Source organism: Gordionus sp. m RMFG-2023, chromosome 1 (genome assembly GCF_954871325.1).
Source record: "Gordionus sp. m RMFG-2023 chromosome 1, tfGorSpeb1-WG-v2, whole genome shotgun sequence".
NCBI classification, from domain to species: domain Eukaryota; kingdom Metazoa; phylum Nematomorpha; class Gordioida; order Chordodea; family Parachordodidae; genus Gordionus; species Gordionus sp. m RMFG-2023.
This window is the reverse complement of record NC_088775.1, coordinates 54,489,101-54,505,331: the sequence shown is the minus strand read 5'-3', so window position 1 is coordinate 54,505,331 and position 16,231 is coordinate 54,489,101. Positions and strand designations below refer to the sequence as shown.

Genomic DNA, 16,231 nt, shown 5'->3' with positions numbered 1-16,231 from the left:
CATTCATATTCCGATATTCAAATACTGGGAACACAAACAAGTATCAAATAAATTATATTTTAAGATTTCTTATGCAATTTTGTCTAATCATTTATAAAGTATAAATTTCATCAGGAGTGACGTTTTAAAATTTCAAACAAAAAATAAACTAAGAAATTTCTATAAAAAAAAATTTGAGAAAATTAAAATTTTACTTAAGCCATTATGAATTAAAAAAAAATCAGTTAAAATTCTTAGCTTTTAGTATTTTTAGTTCTGAATAAGTAAAAAAATTTCTAAGTATTTCAGCTCATTTGCTATATCTCACTTTGAATTGTGTAAAGCGCATTTTTTACATTTTCAAATTTATGTAGGAGTGTGGGAAATAAATTTATTAGGGTAAAAAATTGAACCTAAAATTCCCCCTGCGTACTTATGACCATGAGTGGAAAGATAAGGAAGAAATTGTGAAGTTATTTTTTCATCACATCAGATAAAGGTCACATTTAAGCCAACTTTTGCTTACATAATAGAGAATGAGTTATGAAATGATCTTATAACATTTCGCAGAAATGTCGGTAGATATATATTGAAGATATTGTTTTTCTTTTAATAAATGCATTCGAAATATCTTTTTTTTGGGTAATGCTCTCGCGTAGTGTTGTTAATCGACTAAATTTAGTCGACTAACAGAGGACTAACTAATAGTTTTAGTCGAACAATTCGACTAAAAACTTTAGCGACTAAATTAGTCGACTAATAAGTCGACTAAAACGACTAATTTAGTTGACTAAAACGACTATCAGAGAAGATAAACAAAAAGAAGTAAAGTGAGAATTTGTCATTAAAATAACTATATGAGTTATATATAGTTATTTTTAATATATTTTTTTTTGAATTTCTTTTTCTTTGAAGGAACAGGTTAAAATTTTAAATTGTTATTTTTGAACTTTTTTAAAATTATTTTAAAGCAAGGTATAAATATATATTGTAAACATGTTATATTAAAATTTCAGTGAAGATGTACCATAGAAAAGTGACAATTGTCATAATCGTCATTTATAGGTTTTTTTGAAATTTTTTGAAGCAAATGGGTAAAAATATATATTGTAAACATGTTAAAATAAAATTTAAGCGAAGATGTACCATAGAAAAGTGACAATTGTTATAATTGTCATTTATAGGTTTTTTTGAAATTTTTTTAAGCAAATAGGTAAAAATATATACTGTAAACATGTTAAAATAAAATTTAAGCGAAGATGTACCATAGAAAAGCGACAATTCTCATAATCGTCATTTTGCTTCAAAAAATTTCAAAAAAAAACCTATAAATGACGTTTATGACAATTGTCACTTTTCTATGGTACATCTTCGCTTAAATTTTATTTTAACATGTTTACAATATATATTTTTACCTATTTGCTTCAAAAAATTTCAAAAAATCTTAAAAATGACGATTATGACAATTGTCACTTTTCTATGGTACATCTTCACTGAAATTTAAATATAACATGTTTACAATATATATTTTTACCCATATGCTTCAAAAAATTTCAAAAAAACTTAAAAATGACGATTATGACAATTGTCACTTTTCTGTGGTACATCTTCACTGAAATTTGGATTCAACATGTTTACAATATATATTTATACCTTGCTTTAAAATAATTTAAAAAAAGTTCAAAAATAACAATTTATAATTTTAACCTGTTCCTTCAAAGAAAAATAAATTCAGAAAATATTAAAAATAACTTATATATAACTCATATAGTTATTTTAATGACAAATTCTCACTTTACTTCTTTTTGTTTATGTTCTCTGATTAGTCGACTAAATTAGTCGTTTTTAGTCGACTAATTAGTCGTTTTAGTCGCTAAAGTTTTTAGTCGATTTCCTCGACTACGACTATTAGTCTTAGTCGGAAGAAATCAACTAATTAACAACACTACTCTCGCGTAAATAAATCCGCGCAAATACATTCAGGTAAAAAAATTGATTATTATAAAGGCGCGATTTAAAATGTATTCACTCCAAAGTTTTCGTAATTTAGGTTTCGCAGAAATAAATTCGTGATAATGCATTCGCGATATTGCCTTCGCTGTAAATAATTCATAAAAAATTTCAGCGGAATAGGTTTCGCGATATTATTTTCATTCTAAAATTCTCGCGATCAAAGTTTAGCTAAAAATTGTTTCACGAATGCGAAAATATGATTTTTTTATATTATTTGGAACCAGAAAAGGATTAAAAAATATATAACGAGTCAAAATATAATGTTCAGGAATTAAAAAAAAATAAAATGGACATAATCATTTTTGATAATGTCCCAAATATCGCCTTGGCCACGGGAAGCAGAAAAAAGTGTTTCCTGTATTGCCCATAATTTGCAGTTAGTGATTTTTTTGCATAAATAATAAATATTGGATAGGGTTTGTATGAATATTGGAAAATATAAAATAAATCGATAAAAAATGCGTGGATTGGCAGAGCCCGAATAACGACATATTGCATTCATTTTTTGGGAAGAGGGAGAGAGGTGGAAGCATTCCACTGTAAATTTGCATGGAGGTAATTTCTTTTGTAGCTATGCCAGCGCATATATAAAATTTAAAATAGTACATCAATATGCATTAATAATTCTTTCAAATATTAAAAAAGATGATATTTAAGATATAAATCTGAAAAATTAATTTACATAATAGTTACATAAGAATTACAAGCGTATAAGATAAAATAACATACTTTTGTAGAAAATCGTATTTTTAATAAATATATTGGCTGTTTTTCAAAAATAGATATACATATAATATGATCATTTATAAGGCTCTAGAGGTAAGATGTATTTACTATTTAGTATAATTAAAATTCCATAAACTCTAGTATAAAAAATATATAATTGATTTCTATCATAAAATTAATATATCACAATTCAGAGTCATACTATAAATATTGTTTGGAAATATTTTTTAATAAGGCATAAAACAATTTTTTAACGTTTTATGGTTATATGCATTAAATTTAGATGGTTTAAAACTGAGCGGTAGAGACCGATTTTTGAATATTGAATATGGTATAAGTTGTTCGACAATTTTACAGTCATGAATCAAATTAGATTTTTTAAGGGTTAAAGGAAATCCATTATACAAAATTCGGATCACAGGAAGTTCGGACATACCTTTTGGAAGACATGTACTATTGGGAGATTCAGAATTAAACGTAGTAGATATTGTATTAGACATTGGATACCAAAATTCGAACACAACCCTGGCTGAATAAGGTATAAGATAATGATAACTTATGTCATCCTTGTTCCAAATATAGTTTCTATCAGTGAATGAATTTAAATGTGTCAACAGTGGACTCAAAGTGGTATCGTGAGCAGAAAAGATTTCCAATTTCGCTTGATTTAGCTCACCGTCGGGATATACTCCTTTATCAAAACTATCAATTATACGATGCAGCAAGGAACGTATTTGAAAGTAAGAAAAGTATTTAAATGCGAGGTTTTGGGTTTGAAATTCATGATGAGACTTGAGTTGGTGCAATAGTATATCTAATTGATTAGAGTGTATACATTCGAAAAGATTGGGAGATATTCTACACAAGGAAAAGTTTTCGTTGGGAGAGTGTTTCAATTGATAATACTTATCATATGTTGATTTATCACGTGTTTCATAGTTGTTTGGATAGTGACAGACCATGGGCAGCAATGTATCAAAAATAGTTCTGGCCGTAACTCTTTTGAATTTTTTTTGGCCGTCATATAAAATATGCTTGAGTTGGTAATTTATGTCCTCTGAGAGATTCTTTTGAAAGATTTCTAGCTCTTGGGTAAATTGAACGTAGGACTGATAGATCCAAGGGCATCCACATGAATTAATGAGTGAATTGTCGAGTGGAAGAGTTATATTGAGGCAAAACAAATGAGATTCATGAATGTGTATGCCATTCAAGAAAGAAATCAATGAAGGAATGGATATATTGGAAGGCAAAAAGGAATATATTAGCGCGGCGGCACTCAAATATGCCCTTCGAACTTTGGTAGAATGAACATGAACAGTTTTTTGTAGTTCAAGGATTCTGGCATCTTGATCAAACGGAAAATGATCGCGATATCTTTCTTGGAAATACAAGCCCAGTTTTATATTTTGTAGTACACCAAACAACGTTAGTTCGCCTGAATTATCAGAGCAGGAAAGAGGGAATTTATATTTCATGTTCACTTCTACAAGTTTTAAGAATTTCAAAAAAATGTGCTTAATTCTTAGATTGGCGGAATCAAAATATGGAAAGCAAGATTGCCTTGATACCTTTTTACCCGCGAATAGTAGAGTAGCTTGATTTGCGGGAGCAATAATTGAAGACCGGTCTCCATGCCTGATCACGATTTTAACTAATTTTAGCTTATAATTCTTTAATGGAAATCGTCTGCCTGAAATAAAGTTTATTTATTGAGATAATATAAATTAAAATATTATTTATAATCAGGATTTGGTATTTGATATATTATTTATAATCAGGTTAAAGTATTTAGCTCATCAAATACAATTCTATCAATTGACCGGTCAACTTAAATTATATATTTTCGTGGTAATATTATTTCGGTATAATATAATAGTAAATATACAAAATTCATAACTGAATTGAAATTATTTCTATGATAATCAGACTAGCCACGGGGGAGCATTGAGAAGACCAGCCCACCCCTCCAAAAAAAATATTTTTTTTCGACTCTAAACCTGGCTCTTCGATAAAATATTTGGCCCAAAAATTTTTCCGGTCTCTAAATAAATATAAAAAAAATTAGTTATTGAATTTCAATTTACCATTTACAATTAAATCCAAATGAAATAACAAAATTCTTAGAAAATTTTACTTATTAAATTTTATTTAGCCAAATTAATTGGATAAACAAGGAAATATTTATAAGGATATTATTTAAAAAATATTCTACACTCATTAACTATTAAATGAAAATAACAAACAATATCGGCCTTTTGTATTCCTAGGCAAAAAACACTAGTGTAGGTGAATTTGTCAGTTCACATGATGATTCTTCTCAACCTTTTCTTGAAAATGGTAAACCAGTCAATGTTAGCGAGACTTGATTAAAAAATTAGGATAAATTATAAATATTGCAAACTACTTCCTGATTATCACGCGATGATACCTAAGCGTTATTTAATACATGTCAACTATTAAATATTTTAAAAAATTGAAAGATGACGAATATTCTTACATGAAGAGAGAATACTTATTCAAAATAACCATAAAATGGCAAACTACTTCCAGCCTATAACGCGATACTTCGTTAATATATATGTTAAAATAATATATAAAAAAATTAAAGAGGGCGTAATTTTATAAAGAGGAATACTATGAAGAGGAATTTTAAGATATCTTTTTGCCTAGTGGAGGGTAACTTAACATCACCCCAGGCACTGAGAGGTACTCAGGCAGACATCTTACAGTTATTTAGGTGTTAAGGCTCCTTTTTAAAAGTTGCTAGCTCCCGCTACTAAATTTTTAAAAGGAGCTAGCTTCCGCTCCAAGTAATGTGTCACTCCATGTCCTTTGATTTTCATTTTTTTTATAAAGTGTACGAAATAAAATCATATTTTTTTTATCAAAATAGTTTTATTTACATTAAATGACGCTACTAAATTTTTAAAAGGAGCTAGCTTCCGCTCCAAGTAATGTGTCACTCCATGTCCTTTGATTTTCATTTTTTTTATAAAGTGTACGAAATAAAATCATATTTTTTTTATCAAAATAGTTTTATTTACATTAAATGATATATCAAAATATTTATAATCTTTTATTAGCTTTAAAAAGTATTAAATTTTCTAAATTTGAATCTAACATCCACACCTCTCCCCTAAAACCTGTATAGCAATACTAAACAGGCGCTCTACAGGAGCATTAGAGGGAAGCGGGGTATTGTACTTTATAAAAATATATTTTAATTCAGGAAATTTATCAAAAATAGTAATTTTGATATTATTTAAAAAATATTTGTCCAATATATTATTTTCCTGATTATCAATTTCATGGAATCCAAAAAAATCTTCAGAATCATTGCTGGGTTTCCGTGAACTAGTAGCCATTTTTGCATCAGTTTGTTTTCTTAAAAAATTAATTAATTTGTATTTTAGTTCCATATTTTGTGCATTTTTTATCCATTCCCAATTTAATTTGAATGTAGGATGGATAATAGCCGTTATGATTTCCATCATTATAAACATTTGAAAATCTGCAATAAAGTTATTTAAATAGATAATTTATTTTCTATTTCGATTTCTACTTCTAAGATGTCTGGACCCATAATATCAAAAACTATTTTTTATCATATATCTAAATATTAATATGACACAAGATTTTCCAAAAAATTTTCATTATAAAAAGAAAGAAAAACTTGATGTTTAATATTTTAACTGATTGATGAAAAACCAATATAAAACTAGGCTCAACATTTAATATTACATAAATTTAAATAAAATAAAATTTCATTTTTATTAACAAATAAATAGGATTATTAGGGTAGGTCTATAAGTCGAAAGGCTGCATGATACGAAAGGCTAAAAAATAATATTTAAAATAAAAATAACCAAGAAAATGATTAATGTGTAATTTGATTGATTATTGCTTTTTTTACGAGAAAAATATTATAATAACATTACATTATAATATATTAAAAAAATGGAAATTTTAAGATCTTTTCAATTTTTTTATTAATTCTTTGAAATAAATTGCGGTTTTAATTTTATTTAATTTTATTAATTTAAATTTTTAATTAAATTATATTTATTTATTTAAAAAAAATGGAATATAATATATTAAAAAAATGGAAATTTTAAGATCTTTTCAATTTTTTTATTAATTCTTTGAAATAAATTGCGGTTTTAATTTTATTTAATTTTTATTTTTAATTAAATTATATTTGGTTATTTTAAAAAAATGGATTATAATATTTCAATTTTTTTATTAATTCTTTGAAATAAATTGCGATTATAATTTTATTTAATTTCATTAATTTTTAATTTATATTTTTAATTAAATTATATTTGGTTATTTTAAAATAATGGAATTTTTAAAATTATATGTATATTCTATTTAAGTTTTTTTTCAAAACTAAATTGATAGTAAGTATAACGATATTGTGAGTACTGGATTAAAGAAAAGGCTAACATCTTATATGCAATTTTGAATATTTTTATATCATTCTACTCAGAATTAAATTTCCTATCTAATTATGCTTAGATGTATTTTTTTACGTTTCCGGTTCAAAAAATAACATTTTTGTCGTGAAAATGTTCGAAGGGAAAAGGCTAACATCTTTAGTTTAATTTTATAAATTTTTTTATCATTGAACTCAGAATTAAATTTCCTATCTAAATATGCTTTGATGTATTTTTTTAGGTTATCGGTTCAAAAAATAAATTTTAATAATTTTTTTGTGGTAAAAACGTTGGAAGGGAAAAGGTTAACATCTTAAATGCAATTTTGAATATTTTTATATCATTCTACTCAGAATTAAATTTCCTATCCAATTATGCTTAGATGTATTTTTTTACGTTTCCGGTTCAAAAAATAACATTTTTGTCGCGAAAATGTTCGAAGGGAAAAGGCTAACTAACATCTTTAGTTTAATTTTAAAATTTTTATATCATTGAACTCAGAATTAAATTTCCTATCTAAATATGCTTTGATGTAATTTTTTACGTTATCGGTTCAAAAAATAAATTTTAAATATTTTTTTGTGGTAAAAACGTTGGAAGGGAAAAGGCTAACATCTTATATGCAATTTTGAATATTTTTATATCATTGAACTCAGAATTAAATTTCCTATCTAAATATGTTTTGATGTATTTTTTTACGTTATCGGTTCAAAATATAAATTTTAAAATTTTTTTTGTGGTAAAAACGTTGGAAGGGAAAAGTCTAACATCTTATATGCAATTTTGAATATTTTTATATCATTCTACTCAGAATTAAATTTCCTATCCAATTATGCTTAGATGTATTTTTTTACGTTTCCGGTTCAAAAAATAACATTTTTGTCGCGAAAACGTTCGAAGGGAAAAGGCTAACATCTTAAGTTTAATTTTATAAATTTTTATATCATTGAACTCAGAATTAAATTTCCTATCTAAATATGCTTTGATGTAATTTTTACGTTATCGGTTCAAAAAATAAATTTTAACTATTTTTTTGTGGTAAAAACGTTGGAAGGGAAAAGGCTAACATCTTATATGCAATTTTGAATATTTTTATATCATTGAACTCAGAATAAAATTTCCTATCTAAATATGCTTTGATGTATTTTTTTACGTTATCGGTTCAAAAAATAAATTTTAAAATTTTTTTTGTGGTAAAAACGTTGGAAGGGAAAAGTCTAACATCTTATATGCAATTTTGAATATTTTTATATCATTCTACTCAGAATTAAATTTCCTATCCAATTATGCTTAGATGTATTTTTTTACATTTCCGGTTCAAAAAATAACATTTTTGTCGCGAAAACGTTCCAAAGGAAAAGACTAACATCTTAAGTTTAATTTTATAAATTTTTATATCATTGAACTCAGAATTAAATTTCCTATCTAAATATGCTTTGATGTAATTTTTACGTTATCGGTTCAAAAAATAAATTTTAATTATTTTTTTGTGGTAAAAACGTTGGAAGGGAAAAGGCTAATATCTTAAACGCAATTTTGAATATTTTTATATCATTCTACTCAGAATTAAATTTCCTATCCAATTGTGCTTAGATGTATTTTTTTACGTTTCCGGTTCAAAAAATAACATTTTTGTCGCGAAAACGTTCGAAGGGAAAAGGCTAACATCTTTAGTTTAATTTTAAAATTTTTATATCAATGAACTCAGAATTAAATTTCTTATCTAAATAATGTAATTTTTTACGTTATCGGTTCAAAAAATAAATTAAAAAAATTTTTTTGTGGTAAAAACGTTGGAAGAGAAAAGGCTAACATCTTATATGCAATTTTGAATATTTTTATATCATTCTACACAGAATTAAATTTTCTATCCAATTATGGTTAGATGTATTTTTTTACGTTTCCGGTTCAAAAAATAACATTTTTGTCGCGAAAACGTTCGAAGGGAAAAGGCTAACATCTTAAGTTTAATTTTATAAATTTTTATATCATTGAACTCAGAATCAAATTTCCTATCTAAATATGCTTTGATGTATTTTTTTACGTTATCGGTTCAAAAAATAAATTAAAAAAATTTTTTTGTGGTAAAAACGTTGGAAGGGAAAAGGGTAACATCTTATATGCAATTTTGAATATTTTTATATCATTCTACTCAGAATTAAATTTTCTAGCCAATTATGCTTAGATGTATTTTTTTACGTTACCGGTTCAAAAAAAAATATTTTTGTCGCCATAACGTTCGAAGGGAAAAGGCTAACATCTTGAACACAATTTTAAGGATTTTTATATCATTGAACTCAGAATTAAATTTCCTATCCAATTATGCTTAGATGTATTTTTTTACGTTATCGGTTCAAAAAAAAAATTTTAAAAATTTTTTGGTGGTAAAAACATTCAGTTGGAAAAGGCTAATATCTTAAACGCAATATTAGGTATTTTTATATTATTCTACTCAGAATTAAATTTCCTATCCAATTTGCTTATATGTATTTTTTTACGTTTCCGGTTTAAAAAATAATAATTTTGTCGCGAAAATGTTCGAAGGGAAAAGGCTAACATCTTAAATTTAATTTTAAAAATTTTTATATCATTGAACTCAGAATTAAATTTCCTATCTAAATATTTATTGATGTAATTTTTTACGTATCGGTTCAAAAAATAAATTTTAAAAATTTTTTGGTGGTAAAAACATTCAGTTGGAAAAGGCTAATATCTTAAACGCAATTTTAGGTAATTTTATATCATTCTACTCAGAATTAAATTTCCTATCCAATTATGCTTATATGTATTTTTTTAAGTTTCCGGTTCAAAAAATAATATTTTTGTCGCGAAAATGTTCGAAGGGAAAAGGCTAACATCTTATATGCAATTTTGAATATTTTTATATCATTGAACTCAGAATTAAATTTCCTATCTAAATATGTTTTGATGTATTTTTTTACGTTATCGGTTCAAAAAATAATTTTAAAAATTTTTTGTGGTAAAAAGGTTCGAAGGGAAAAGGCTAACATCTTGAACGCAATTTTAAGTATTTTTATATCATTGAACTCAGAATTAAATTTCCTATCCAATTATGCTTAGATGTATTTTTTTACGTTTCCGGTTCAAAAAATAATATTTTTGTCGCGAAATCGTTCGAAGAGAAAACGCTAACATCTTAAATTTAATTTTAAAATTTTTTATATCATTGAACTCAGAATTAAATTTCCTATCTAAATATGCTTTGATGTATTTTTTTACGTTATCGGTTCAAAAAATAAATTTTAAAAATTTTTTGGTGGTTAAAACATTTAGTTGGAAAAGCTAATATCTTAAATGCAATTTTAGGTATTTTTATATCATTCTACTCAGAATTAAATTTCCTATCCAATTATGCTTATATGTATTTTTTTACGTTTCCGGTTCAAAAAATAATATTTTTGTCGCGAAAATGTTCGAAGGGAAAAGGCTAACATCTTAAATTTAATTTAAAAAATTTTTATATCATTGAACTCAGAATTAAATTTCCTATCTAAATATGCTTTGATGTTATTTTTTACGTTATCGGTTCAAAAAATAAATTAAAAAAATTTTTTTGTGGTAAAAACGTTTGAAGGGAAAAGGCTAACATCTTAAACGCAATTTTAAGTATTTTTATAACATTGAACTCAGAATTAAATTTCCTATCCAATTATGCTTAGATGTATTTTTTTACGTTTCCGGTTCAAAAAATAATCTTTTTGTCGCGAAAACGTTCGAAGGGAAAAGGCTAACATCTTAAATTTAATTTAAAAAATTCTTATATCATTGAACTCAGAATTGAATTTCCTATCTAAATATGCTTTGATGTATTTTTTTACGTTATCGGTTCAAAAAATAAATTTTAAAAATTTTTTGGTGGTAAAAACATTCAGTTGGAAAAGGCTAACATCTTAAACGCAATTTTAGGTATTTTTATATCATTCTACTCAGAATTAAATTTCCTATCCATTTATGCTTAGATGTATTTTTTTTACGTTACCGGTTCAAAAAATAATATTTTTGTCGCGAAAACGTTCGAAGGGAAAAGGCTAACATCTTAAACACAATTTTAAGTATTTTTATATCATTGAACTCAGAATTAAATTTCCTATCCAATTATGCTTAGATGTATTTTTTTAAGTTTCCGGTTCAAAAAATAAATTTTTAATAATTTAATTTTAATTAATAAATATAATGCTGTATTGTTATATGATCACTTTATAAATAATTTAAAGTTTTATTAAATAAATTAAGGGATTTTGTATCTTTTTATGTATAAATACTGTTGTAATAAATAACTTAAAATTCATAAGGTCATATTTAGGTTTCAATTGGGTAAAACCTTCCTATGTCCTGGTCTTGGTATTTTTTTCTTCTTTTTTAACCAAGACCAAAAGCTCTTAATGATAGTTGCCTCCACGTGGCTAAGAGCAGAAACACAAAATATTATTAATTTAATATTTTATGGCTAAAACTATCGAAAAAAACTACATATAATAAAAAGAACTGTTACATCATCTTAATATTGTAAATATTTATATTATTTAAATTATATATACGATCCATCATTATTTACACATTATCATACGATGCTTAACGCGGAGGAATCACCGCCTATCGATTATATTAGAGCCTACCCGAAAGCAGTAGTAGCGATCACGGCATAGATGAAGCCGTTTCCCTTCGTCCCAGCCAAGCATATAATGAGTCCTCAACGAGTCGGCGCACAATATCCCGCATGACATCGACGTGGAGGGCTTACCCCCAATCGATCAAGCTATGCCCTGGATGATGGTGTCGACGCCCTTCCGATTGGATGATGGTGTCGACGCCCTTCCGATTGGATGATGAAGTCGATATGCCCAACATCTCCAACTTGGATGGCATGGCAGAGGAATTCGACCCAGCAATTTTCTATGATACGCTAATTCTATCTAACGTGGAGGATACGATCACCTCAGATAATCTATTAGACAACGAGGAACGCATCACAGGCCCCGAGGAACGTACCCTCCCCCCCCCTCAATAACACAAACACACAGACATATACATATATATTATTCATACCGGCGCTTTTATATTTAGCAATTAGTTTATATTAGATAATAATCAATAAAATTATAAGCAAAATAACGCTTAACGGATGATAATATCTCATTTTAATTATATAGTTGATAAGCTAATTAACATAACCTTAGCTTAAGAGTAATAACTCAAAAACTGTGGTGCCCCAATAGGCGGCCCACAACTAAAAATCGCTAAGGGAGGATATCCGATAGGCCCCTCCCCTACAGCATCGGAACAGGAAAACTATATATTAGATAGGAATTTTAATTCTGAGTAGAATGATATAAAAAAATTGCGTATAAGATGTTAGCCTTTTCCCTTCGAACGTTTTTACCTCAAAAAAATTATTAAAAATTATTTTTTGAACCGATAACGTAAAAAAATACATCTAAGCATATTTGAATAGGAAATATAATTCTGAGTTCAATGATATAAAAATTTTTAAAATTAAATTTAAGATGTTAGCCTTTCCCCTTCGAACGTTTTGGCGACAAAAATATTATTTTTTGAACCGGAAACGTAAAAAAATACATCTAAGCATAATTGGATAGGAAATTTAATTATGAGTAGAATGATACAAAAATACTTAAAATTGCGTTTAAAATGTTAGCCTTTTCACTTCGAACGTTTTTACCACAAAAAAATTATTAAAATTTATTTTTTGAACCGATAACGTAAAAAAATACATCAAAGCATATTTCGATAGGAAATTTAATTCTGAGTTCAATGATATAAAAATTTATAAAATTAATCTTAAGATGTTAGCCTTTTCCCTTCGAATGTTTTCGCGACAAAAATATTATTTTTTGAAACGGTAACGTAAAAAAATATATCTAAGCATATTTAGATAGGAAATTTAATTTTGAGTTGAATTATATAAAGATACTTAAAATTACATGTAAGATATTAATAAAATTAAATAAAACTAAAACCGCAATTTATTTCAAAGAATTAATAAAAAAATTGAAAAGATCTTAAAATTTCCATTTTTTTAATATATTATATTCCATTTTTTTTAAATAAATAAATATAATTTAATTAAAAATATAAAAAATTAATAAAATTAAAACCGCAATTTATTTCAAAGAATTAATAAAAAAATTGAAAAGATCTTAAAATTTCCATTTTTTTAATATATTATAATGTAATGAATGCTATTATAATATTTTTCTCCTAAAAAAAGCAATAAATCAATCAAATTACACATTAATCATTTTCTTTTTTATTTTTATTTTCAATATTATTTTTTAGCCTTTCGTATCATGCAGCCTTTTGACTTTTAGACCTTGCGGGATTATTAATATTTAAAAAATAATTTAATTTATACATTAAATTTAAAAGAGAGGTGGGCAAGCGCTCCTCTGCTCCAGTCCTAAAAGGAGCTAGCTCCCGCTTCTGATTTTTAAAAGGGGTGTTTTTGAAAAAGTGTGGCCTTAACAACTCTGGTTATTTCCATCCATAATATTTGAGTATAAGTTATTCAATATTATCATTTTTGAAGTTAAACTTCCAATTTTTTAGAGTCAGTGAAAGATAGATAAAAACAAAATTTAGTTTTAATGGCATATGAAAAAAATTAACCCCAAATTTTTCTTTTAATAGATTAATGTTATAATTTAAAAATCAAAATTGGCGTATTTTTATAGTTTCTTTTTGTATGATAACTCCATAAAGACTGGTGCTAAGCCCGGTTGAGAAAGGTGGAAAGTTTGCGTCAGACTGGTATCCAGTAGTAAAAATAGGCACCGTCAAAGACGACAAGTCCTAAATATTTTTCAAATAAGAAAGCTAGGGGACCCCTTTAAGCGACGAGCAGTGCATTCACCTGTGCAAAGCGATGAATAAATTTTAAGGGCTACCACTTGACTCGCAACAAAGGCGGTCAAAGTTGGTTGTGGGATAGTATGAAAATTTACGGGTGGTTAGTTGGAACTAGAGGTGGGTGCGAGCCTAATTTTTTATTCACGGTACACCCGCTTACGGTGGCAATAAAAAAATTCACTCCCATTTACGCTTACTATCAAAAAAAAATTTTGACCCGACCTGCCCGCTCAAGAAAGGCAATACTTTGATTCACGCCCATCACACCAGAAAATTTAAGGCGTTTTTAAATTTTTCAAAATTATTGCTATAATTTTACACTTTTTTGAATTCATTCTATTTATTTCTCATTTCATAATCTATATTAATAACAAAAAATAAATACAATCTATAAATCGAAATTTTTATTTAGAAAAAGAAGATGTCCATCTTTTTTTATTTCAATTGTGTACGACTCCTCTAAGAGATTGACTACAGAAAATAACCTTTCACTAGAAGCCGAACTAGCCGGGGCTGACAAAATTTACTCGCTAACTTTCTCAAAAAAGGAAATGCATATTCCTGCTTCCACTTCAAAATATTGTCTTATGAGCGATGAATCTTTTAAGTTGATCCTCGCAGCCTTCATCGGTAGATATTTATGCTTCATCAGAATCATCTAGAAATTTCGAAATTTTTCATATAGAATATATGGTCTTTTATGAGTGTAGGATGAATTAGGAAAGTTATAAATGATAGTTGGCATTGACCATTTTGAATATACAGTTTTTTATGAGTTTAGGATAAATTAGGAAAGTTATAAATGATAGTTGGCATTGACTTATGCATACATCTAATTAGCATTCTTAAGGTTGTTTTATATATCCTTTTCTTCTTCTATTAAAAACTTAAGACTTTTGAAATTCGGATCTAAAATTAAGCCTGACCTTATGTAGTGGCTGCATAATAAATCTTTCTTTTAAAAGAAATCTTTCTGTTTTTTAAGGTTTATCACGTTCAGAAGGTTAACAAAATTTTACTAATTTGTTTCCATCGATAAACTTCATTTATTGTGGGACGAGAATCTGCTCTCAGATTATCCGAATATTCTTTAAATATTGTTAAAAATTTATCCAACTCGCGTATGATGTTGATATCAATTGTGGCTAATCTATTTAATTCTTGTTTGCTAAACAAGTACACATGTATTTCAGAATATGATTTTAAGAAACTCTGTATCATGATATATGCAGAGTCATCTCGTTATTTCATCTTATTTAAGGGTGGCTTAGCTTGTTATTAGCTGTAGATTGTTTGAATATTGTACTATTTTGTCAAAAATATAATGCATAATATTATTTAGTATATGGTGGTGTTGTTAATCAACTTAATCGAAAACTGAGCCAAACTTTTGGGTCAAAAATAGACCCAAACTGACTTAAGTTATGAACTCGGGTCGTGCGAGTCGTGAAATCAAGTCTATATACTTAAGTCGATTAGAGGATGAATAGTTCTATCAACTTGAGTCGACTAGAGGACGAATAGTTTTATGAACTTGAGTCGACTAGATGACGAATATTTCAGATTTATTATTATTAATTAAGATATTTGTTCTGTTTTTACTTTAGACTTTTAACTTGAATCGTGAATAAGAATTATATACTTGAGTTGAGTAGAGGACAAATAGTTCTATGAACTAGAGTCGTCAATTTGAGTCGACTAGAGGACGAATATTTCAGATTTATTATTATTAATTAAGATTGTTCTGTTTTTTACATTTTTTAAATTTAGACTCTTAACTTGAATCGTGAATAAGAATTATATTCTAGAGTAGACTAGAGGACGAATAGTTCCATGAACTTGAGTGGATTAAAGGATGAATATTTCAAAGTAGTTATTATTAATTAAGATATTTGTTCTGTTTTTTACATTTTTTTACTTTAGACTTCCAACTTGAGTCGATTCGAGAAAAAATATCAGGTTATTTATAGTTATCGAAAAAGGAGAATACATAACATATACACGAAGCGGCAGCGTTTTATGATTTAAATACAGATTATATTATAAATGCCAGATCCGAAAGATAGATATTATGGCCTTAAGAGGAGAAAGGTCAATTTATTTGTGAATTTTTTAAAATAATTCCAAGGATTTTTTATGTCAAATCCAAGCCCCAAATTTTCTATTATAATTAATCACCATAAGAT

The 16,231-nt window shown here is 26.7% G+C and overlaps 1 protein-coding gene across 1 annotated transcript in view; it reads right to left on the bottom strand.

Annotated features, from left to right (window-relative positions):
* Nucleotides 1-2,945: 2,945 nt before the first annotated feature.
* The window catches only part of LOC135927526 (uncharacterized), a 52,660-nt gene continuing 39,374 nt past the window's right edge, over nucleotides 2,946-16,231 (bottom strand). The window contains exon 3 of the mRNA XM_065463556.1: nucleotides 2,946-4,411. Coding sequence (XP_065319628.1) covers nucleotides 2,946-4,411 — 1,466 coding nt within the window. The remainder of the gene's footprint in view (nucleotides 4,412-16,231) is intronic.